Below are 9515 nucleotides of genomic sequence, written 5' to 3' on the forward strand. Positions count from 1 at the left end.
TGATCATCCACCACTGCTGTCTTCCGTGGACGTCCAGGCCTTTGAGTTCCCAAGCTCACCAGTGCACTCTTTTTTTCTCAGAATGTACCAGAATGTATCTGTTATCTGTCTGATGGATTTCTTCTTTTTTTCAGCCTCAGGATGGTCTGTTTCTTCTCCATTGAGAGCTCCTTGGACCGCTTGTTGTGTGTTCACAGCAACAGCTTCCAAATGCAAACGCCACACCTAGAATCAACTCCATACCTTTAACTCCTTAATTTATGACAGGTTAACAAGGGAAGAGCCCATGCAGGCTTTTTTTTTTTCTTTTTTCTCCAGCCTTCTGAATCAATTGTCCAATGACTTTTGGTCCCTTGAAAAAGAGGTGGCTACGTATCAAAGAGCTGTAATTCCTTAACCCTTACTCCAATTTGGATGTGAATACTCTCAAATTACAGCTGAGAGTCTGCATTTTAAACCCATATTGATTATATAATTGTATCCTGAATATGTTTTCATAAACAGCTAAAATAACAAAACTTGTGTCACTGTCCAAATATTTCTGGGCCTAACTGCATTATGGATAGACCGATGATCGGCTGGGCCGATTACCGGTGCCGATATTCGGCATTTTGAGGCATATCGGTATCTGCCTTTTTTAAAAATCCGATGGCCAATGAGAAATCAATTTAAAACTGGGTTATTTTGGCTCTGATGCAACCATGCCTCTCTGTCTGCAGTCACTACGCTGTCTCCAGCATTGCCCCACCCACAGCACCATCTGATTGGTTACACACAGAGCCACAGCACGGGTGACAGCAAATCAACAGTGAAGGCTGTGCATGCACAGTACTCAAACACACAGTGGACAGGGGAAGAAGTTTCCGGGTGGAGAAGCTCCGGAGAGCGGATGTATGTTTCCAAGTTAAGTCAAGGTAGCAGACTCTCCTGAAATTATAATACACATCCCAGTCCTCTACAACTCACAACTAGTAACGTTACTATGAGCCCAATAATGTTATATAAACATAAGCGGCAGCTCTGCTGGTTCGCAGTCACTCCAGACGTGTCTTAAACAAGGTTGCTGATGTTATTGATAGGGAAATATGGACATATTTGGCGAAAAAATAAATATAAGTGTTGATTTTTATTAGCTTCCCAAGCACTGAAATCTTAACTCTTGACAATCTGAAGTTCATTTATAAACCAGGTTTATGTCCAGTGTCCTTTTCTCTGCTGGAGCCATAGGATCATAACTTTCCCTTGCTCTTCTTCCAGGGCTTTTTCTTGGACTTGGCCTCAATGATCAGCTGAGACTGGCGCTTCAGTGCATCCCGTGAGATGATGTCAGCAACTTCATTTTCGTCAATGTTATCCTCTGGAACACAAATATTGGAACAAAGAAGCATGTGGTTGTTTGTGTGTGTGTGTGTGTGTGTGTGTGTGTGTGTGTGTGTGTGTGTGTGTGTGTGTGTATGCCAACTCACCACTGTCAAACAGGTCCAGCTTTTGGTCTTCAGATAGCTTGATACGTGTGTTATAAATTGGTAATGTCCCTTCAATTCTGACTAAGAACTGTTCAACACAAACAGAAAACATACAACTGTCAGTGACTCATGTAATTTTCCATTTTTTGTGATGCCATTGAAATACAGGTTAAATATAATTTAATATTACTCTTGTTGAACAAGAACTGTTGAATAAAAAATAAAGTTGGAGGGCTCTATTACAGAGAGAAGAAAGAACAAAAGCAACAAAGAAACAAACAAAAGCATGATAATTAAAAAAATAGAAACACTGCATCACAGTTGTATATCTCTTTGATGTGTGCCTTTCACAGGTACCTTTGTCCACCAAACTCTTTTTAGTTATTTCCCAAGTTCTAGAGAACATTTGATGAATATTTGTTAAAAGTTCCTTATTTTTGCAGTATCACGTTAACAAGGATGGAACGAACCGACAGACAGACAACTGGAAAACATATTGCCCTCTGTCCCACAGCTGTCACCAGTGACAGGGCATAAATATAGGAAATTAATGATAGTAAATATATAGCTTTAACTGAATAAAGAACATTATACACATTTTTGGAATTGAAAAATGTATGTCTAGTTTAGATTTATGAATATATGTAGCAAATTAGTAGCCAATTTTGTTGTCTTTCCAAGTATCCTTTTCATATCCATGCATTAAAACTTGGAGCACTAGAGTGGTTGGTGCTCCCCATACTTGACATTCCTCTTTATGGTAGAGCTGCAGGTCATTTAATAGCTGCCATACTCCAGCAAGGCAAACAGGGTTGGACTGATTTTGAAGCCAAAAACTAAGTGTTGCATCAGGTCTCAGAGATTATTCTCTCTAAATGAAGCTGACAAGACCAAATAAGTCAGGTGCCTTTCTATTCTGATAAGGTATGCAAGCAAAGCCACACTTCGGGACAGAAATTATTCAAGGTTGGAACATGTTGATCATATAACCATCATTAGGCACCTGTTTCAACAGACACTCTAATTCAAAAGCATTGCCTGAATATGAGAACACAGTGCATGATCTGTCATGATTGGCCTACAAACCTGTCATTAACCCTGTTCATGTACCATCCATCTAAGCAGAGACACTCAATTTCTGTATATGCAGAGTGTTATTGTAATGCCCATTCTAACCACCATTACCCAGAATTGTCAATCAAAACTACCGGTTACTGTTGTTCAGTTTTGTCTTACCTCCTCCTCCTCCATCTCCTTCATTATGGCAGCATGATCCTTTCCCTGAAGCTCCTTGTGAAGTAAGTGCAACTTCAGCTCACACTGCATCATCAGCTCCAGCACAGACTCTCCTGAGTCAGGCAACACCTCAGCTGCCATGTCCTCATTCTGAAGAGTCAGCAGAAGAAGAGTAGAGAAAAACAAACAAACAAGATGACTTCGGTCAAATGAAAACAGCTTAACACTTGGAGTATGACAGCAAAAGGAAATAGTTAAAACTGCAGTTTTACAATTGTTTCCAGCGAGATGTGTTGAAGTTTGTCAGCAAGGTGCTCCACTCCAGCTTGAACAGCACTGAGGGTTTGAGCAAGCCAATCAAGGTGTTCTATAATTGCATCACACTTCTTCTGCCCAGCCTGTAGTTGCTGCTCACAAATCTCCAACATCTGCTGATCACTATTAAGACATAGACAGAGATAGAGAATGAACAGTACATTATGAGGGCCATATAAAAAGACAATAAACAATAAGAATGCATCAGTATATGTGTATTTAGATGAATTACAAATACAGTGTTTAAGTCCTTTTCAGAAAAGAAATCATGGCGCTATGTTAGAGCAGGACACTGTCTTCTATGACTGGGCATCTCACCTGGAGATTTTTGTTTCCCCAGAATATTTTATGTCCTCAAACTCTTGTTTCAGGTGCTCCTTCTGCTCCTTCCACTTTAGCAAGTGCTTCTCATTCTCTTCTTTCAGCCTCTCCAGATGTTGATGAGTCTGCCTCTGGGAAATAAAACGCTCCTCTATCTCCTGCATATATATAAATATTTGGACATGGACAGGAACCACCTACAACTGAAAATCTATGAAAGCCTTCCACTATCATACCTGTACATTTGTGACTCCAGTGGCCTCCTTTATCCTATAAAAGGCCTCCTCATAGGTGGAGATGGTTTTCTCCTCCTCACCCGTCATTCTCGTGGTGCTGTGCTGAACTTCGCTGCTCAATTCATCTGCTTGCAGAGTTGTTCTTTGAGCCTGCAGCACGTAAGGTTTATAGCCACTCCAAACTAAGGATTGCACTTCAATTGTTTGAATCAAGTTTTAATTTAACAAAAGATCTTCTAGAAGATATAATTGGCGGTGACTGCTACTAAAAGCCCGATTGTGATCGTGTTCTCTGATGCCATTTGTAGATGACAACCAGAGGAAATATATCCTTCTACACAGTATGAAACCATCCTGTGTGCAGAGACTGGATATAATGATAAAACCAGTGTGACACAAAAGGGCTTTTTGCAGTCAAACGTGACCACCTTTGGAGGGGGTTTGGGGAGCCAGATTGATGGAGGGATCTAATGCGTAAATAGACACAGTCATCCGATGGCAGCAAGTTGTCACTGACAAGGAATATTCACCCTAAACCATACCATACTTTACTGCATATTTCACTATAAATAGGGCCATAAATCACAAAATAAACATCATGCTGGAATCTATCAATTAAGACTATAAAATTGAGAGAATATTATTACTCTTTTAATTATTTAGTGAGAAACATGACATGAGAGTTGCCCCTGCATGATATTGAACAGATAAAAGGTTTACTTTACAGGTTTACGAGCACTTGTCAAGTGGCCTAAGATCTTTTATAAAGTAGTAGTAGTAGTAACATGTATTTCTTACCCTTCTATCAACTTTTTCAGCCTGGGCCTTGTGCTCCTCAACCTTTTTTCTGTGGCTTGCAATGGTACGCTCTCTCTCTTTGCGTTCCTTGTAGAGCAGCTCCTCCTGCTGTCGTAACTCAGCCTGGGAGGAGAAAAGAAGAGATGGACTGTTGGGAAAGCAAGGTGAAAAGGGCAGTTATTCAGATTTGAAGTTCATTCATTCAGATTTGAGGCACAATGATGAAAATCTTTAAGGCCTATGGTGTTGCTCCCAACTTACTCGGGCAATACAGAACATGTATAAAAGGAACAAGGGCCAAGATGGTGACCCCAGATGGCAGCAGTGAGGACTTTGACATCTTGGCTAGGGTACTCCAAGGAGCCTAGCCCCCTTCCTCATTGTCATAGTCCTGGACTACATGCTAAGGAAGGCCATCATTGAACAAGAGCACGATCTTGGTCTCACCCTAGCACCAAGAAGGTCAAGACGACACCCCAAAGTAGTTCTGACAGATCTGGACTACATGGATGACATCAGCCTGCTCTCCGACCACATGGATCAAGCTCAGGAGCTCCTGACCAGAGTGGAGGCTGTGTGCACCAAGGTTGGCCTTTGGCTGAATGCCAAGAAAACAGAAGTTATCAACTACAACATCCCCTCAGAACATCCACCTCTGACAATAACAGAAGGCACTGCTCTAAAGGAAGTTAAGGACTTCAAGTACCTGGGCTCATGGGTCAACTCAATGGAACAAGATCTTAAAATGAGGAAGGCACTTACATAGAGGGCCTTGAACAGCATGGCCAACACATGGAATTCCAACCTCACCCCTCATATTAAACTCTGCTTCTTCTACTCAACAGTAGTGTCTATTCTACTATACGGCAGTGAATACTGGACCCTAAAGACAACCCTGCAGAAGTGTCTAGATGGGTGCTACACCAGAATGTTGCATACAGTACTTAACATCAACAAGAGTACACAACAATGAGAATCTGTATGATGGAATGCCAAGAGTGAGCCAAAAAATAGCAGCCAGGAGAATGAGACGAGCAGGACACTGCCAAGACACCAAGAGCTTCCAGCCAGCAAGTTAGTGCTGAGGGAACCATCGGGACAAGGACAAGGATGTCCTACATTAACATATGTGGACATACTCAAGAAAGACACAGGAGTACAAAGCACCAACGAGCTGGTATGGAGAACGGGGATGACGGGAAGCAACGATAGATGGCTGGTCTGAGGATAACCTAGAGATCCTCATACTATACTGTAGTGTTTGGACAGTGTGATGAGGTGTTGTAATATATCTGTACAGGTGGGTGTGCAACTGCTGGAACTTCCATATTACAATATGAAAAGTAATTTTAAAATATCTGATTTACTCACTAATAGATTAGTTTATGCAGGACTGTGTATATAAATCAAAAATTCAAACCACCAAAAGAGACTTTGTGGGGACTCTTGTTACATTTGCATTTAACTGATATTGATAACTGATGGAAGAAGTCACTGAGGTAGTCACTCAACTCAACAGTGGCAACATTGTAAAGAGGTCTGAGGCAGTACCAAAGTAGTGGCAAACTGAGGTGGTGGTTCCCCTCTTAAAAAAAGGGGCCAGAGAGCATGTGCCAATTACAAAGGCATCACATTACTCAGCTTTCCAGTGAAAGTTTATTCTAAGATGCAAGAGAAGAGGGTTCAGCCAACATTTGAACCTTGGACTGAACAGGAAAGATACTGATTCTGTTCTGGCTGTGGAATAACCAACCCACTTTTCACTCTTGCAAGGATCCTGGAGGGGGCCTGGAAGTTTTCCCTTCCAGTCTGCATGTGTTTTGTAGATTTAGAGGAAGCTTATGATGAAGAAGTCTTCATTCCAACTCTCACCTATGGTCATGAAATAAAGGGTATGAATGAAAGAACAAGATCAGAAATATTAGTGGAAGAAATGGCTTTCCTCAGAAGGGTGGCTGATGTCTCCCTTAGGGATAAGGTGAAAAGTTTGGGCATCTATAAGGGACTCAAGAGTGGACAAGGTGAAGGGACAATATCTCCAGACTGGCCTTGGAATGCCGTGGAGGCTGGTCAATGTGGCCAGAGAAAGGGAACTTTGGGATTCCCTGCTGGAGTCGCTACCCCCATGACCTGATTTCAGATAAGTAGGTGAAGATGGATAGATGGATGGGTGATATCATAAGTGACACTTGCGTGCTAGAGGAGGCTGCAGATCACCTTTGCAGATTCTTTAACCAGCTGGGCTTCAGTGTTCATGACTTGTAGGCTGTAAAATTCCTCTCTATGCTTCAGGATCACTGCTTCCAGATTGTCCAGCTGGCCCTGGAAGGTCAGGCTCTCCTCCTTAAAGTGAAAGATTGGTCACTGGTAAAAATCCATGAAGTAACCAAAAATCAAACCTAAATACAAGAGCACATAGGTCATGCTAAATTCCTCTTATTTAAAATGATGAGGAGACAATGATCATATGTACAAAACAGTCATGTAGAGGTGCAAGGATACACAGTTACCATGTCTTGAAATGGGAATTTAGTAGGTTAGTTTGAAAGATACAACAGGATTATCAGTCCTAACCTGCAGGTGACTTTTGAGTTTCAGATAGTTAGTCATAATGTTCTCTGCCTCCTTGCATTTAAACTGGGTCTTCTCCAGACGGTTCTCCAGTGCACGCAGCCTCTGAAGAAAAGCACATAGCTGTTTGTGTGCACAGTCATGTTTCATTCAGGATATATATGGTCAAAAGAACAATTCAAGCCAGTCCCTCGTACCATGGCTTCCTGCAGTCTTTTCAAAGCATGAGCATCATCATCAGTTTCTGGTTTAAGTCTCTGATACTCCATCCTTAGCTCATCAAAGCACTGCTGGTAGGTCTGGGTTGTGTGTTTAAGGGCATTAAGATGCTTGTTTTTCATCAGCACCTTCTGGTCAAGTGTTGTTATAGCTTCCTGAAAAAAAAGGCAATAACATGACTGTAGAATGATAAGTACTGCCTGAGGATGTTTTAAATTAAATATTGTTTTCTCAGTCAATAAAAAACATAGGGGTGGGAGTGTCACTCGTGTCCTTCTGCACACAATAAGATTATATCTATCTCTTTTAGAAGCAAGAAGCACTACGTGGGTTTTACCTTTTGTTATGAACATGAAGACAAAGATTTAAAATTTGCTGCTGTCTCCTATAGTCCTCTCACCTTCCCTGACATGCAGCTGAACACATCCTTCTCCACACCTCTGTTATGAAATGCACCTTTGATGATCAGCTCATCCCCCTGGAAGGAAACCAGACCTTAACCACCGAGGCAGCCAGTAGTATTATGAGTTGTAGGGAGTTTTTGACTGAATTTAAAAAACAATTCTACGGATGGACTAAAGAGTGTACGTACAGCTTTGGTCTCAACCACCTTCCTGTGCAGCCTCCTGTTCTCTTGTCTTAGCTGGCGAATAGACTCGCAGTTCCCCTTGATGGTGGACTGGGAGCTATCGTAGTAAGCGTTTCTGTCGCTCTCTAGAGGACATGATTCATTAATACCCTAGTAACACATATACAACGGTGTTCTGGATAGCAACACTTCATCAGTAATTTTGTTCGCAGTGGCACGGTGCGTCACTTATCCAAAAAGATGTATCTAAACATGGTAGTTAGCAGTAGCCAGTTTTATAAAAGCATTCTACTAATGAACTGAACACGATGAAACAAGCTTATTTGAAACAAACTTACCCAAAAGTTGCATTTTACGCTGCATTTCCGTTATTTGGTTGGGTAGCGAAGTTTTAATTGTGTCGACAGTGAACGGCATTTTTATTTCTTTTATATTAATCGGCGCATTCGCTCCTTGTCTGACCTGCCCAAAGACTTGCGACTAGTGAACATCGTTGCCTAGCAACCATTACACATTAAAGTGAGACTCAGTTTCAAATGAGCCGTGTGTGTATGTGTGCGTGAGAGAGAGAGAGAGAGAGAGAGAGAGAGAGAGAGAGAAAATTCTGAGGTCCTGTTAAAGCTAAGTGGATTGTGGTTAAATTAAGTTTAAATTTAGATTGTCAAAACTAGTTGTGAAGTCAAGTCAATTAATTTGTGTAGCGCCAAACAGCAAAAGTTTATCTCTTGACACTTCACAAGTACAGTAGGTCTAGCACCTGTAGATAAATGTATGTATGTATATATATATATATATATATATATATATATATATATATATATATATATATATATATATATATATATATTGCTTAAATTGTAGATTAATCCATACATATATTTGCTTAAACTGTAGTTAAATTTATACATACATTTGCTTAAAATAGAGTGCAGGAAACACAAGGCAGTGAAGCACAGACCAGATTGTATAAGAGTGGACACAGGTAAAATGGTCACAACAGGGAATAGCAGGAGTGTAGCTCATGGATAGCATCACTCCCTCAAGCTAATTAAGTCAGAACAGAGTCCACAGAATTTCTACGGTAGCATGAAGTAGTGGGAGTCAGAAGTAGATAAGAGCAAGGTCATGAATCAGGGAAAGAGAGGTTTTGATCTTCATAGATGCAACAAGAAGTCTACGATGGGAACAGATGGTGCTGGCACGCGGTCAGACAGAAGATTCTGCAAAATAACACGAAGATCAAAAATACCCACTTGCACGTAGACGCGATCACGTAAGCACTTCCTTGTAACACATAAAACTGGAGAAGATAGTTAGATCGTTGGACTTCTTGCCCCAACGGCAGGGACGACGCATCTGCGTATGCCGACTCCAGGATAAGGGAGACGATCTCCAGAGCTCTGTACTCTTTTCTGTTGATCTGAATAAATTCTTTTGAACCAACTAGAAGGTTACCTCCCAAGATTTTGAACAGTGCAATATAGACTCTGTGGGTCCTTCTGATTGATTAATGATGACTTGTCGAAAAATTCCTACACACCTACACCTACACCTACACACACATTCCTACACACTCCTACAATTAATTTACACCCAAAAATTCTTCATGAGCAAGCACATCTTGCAACAGCACTGACAAAAATCTTCTTTTTAACAGCCAGAGATGCTGAGCAGGTCCAGGCTTAAAGGGAATGCAAATCTGCTCAACATTTCTAGTTAGTGGAGGAGAGCTGGAAGGAGAAAGATGAGCAGAGAGAAAGACTG

The 9515-nt window shown here is 41.2% G+C and overlaps 1 protein-coding gene across 2 annotated transcripts; it reads right to left on the reverse strand.

The window, feature by feature from the left end:
• Positions 1-1088: 1088 nt before the first annotated feature.
• odad3 (outer dynein arm docking complex subunit 3) lies at positions 1089-8245 on the reverse strand. 2 transcript variants are annotated; one of them, XM_086210717.1, is made up of 13 exons: positions 8090-8245; positions 7755-7876; positions 7563-7640; positions 7141-7317; positions 6947-7048; positions 6590-6715; positions 4373-4495; positions 3575-3724; positions 3336-3469; positions 2975-3140; positions 2703-2852; positions 1467-1554; positions 1089-1357 (listed from the first exon to the last, which is right to left on the reverse strand). In XM_086210717.1, exons 1-13 carry the CDS (start codon positions 8166-8168, stop codon positions 1230-1232), a joined length of 1623 nt encoding a protein of 540 aa, XP_086066843.1. In that variant the 5' UTR covers positions 8169-8245; the 3' UTR covers positions 1089-1229. The 2 variants fall into 2 exon arrangements, with proteins under 2 accessions (XP_086066843.1, XP_086066842.1); XM_086210716.1 differs by having other exon boundaries at positions 1090-1357; positions 3336-3496.
• Between the last annotated feature and the right edge of the window lie 1270 nt (positions 8246-9515).

Source organism: Aulostomus chinensis, chromosome 8 (assembly GCF_037954235.1).
Source record: "Aulostomus chinensis isolate RoL2024-O1b breed Wild chromosome 8, RoL_Achi_v1.0, whole genome shotgun sequence".
Classification (NCBI taxonomy): domain Eukaryota; kingdom Metazoa; phylum Chordata; class Actinopteri; order Syngnathiformes; family Aulostomidae; genus Aulostomus; species Aulostomus chinensis.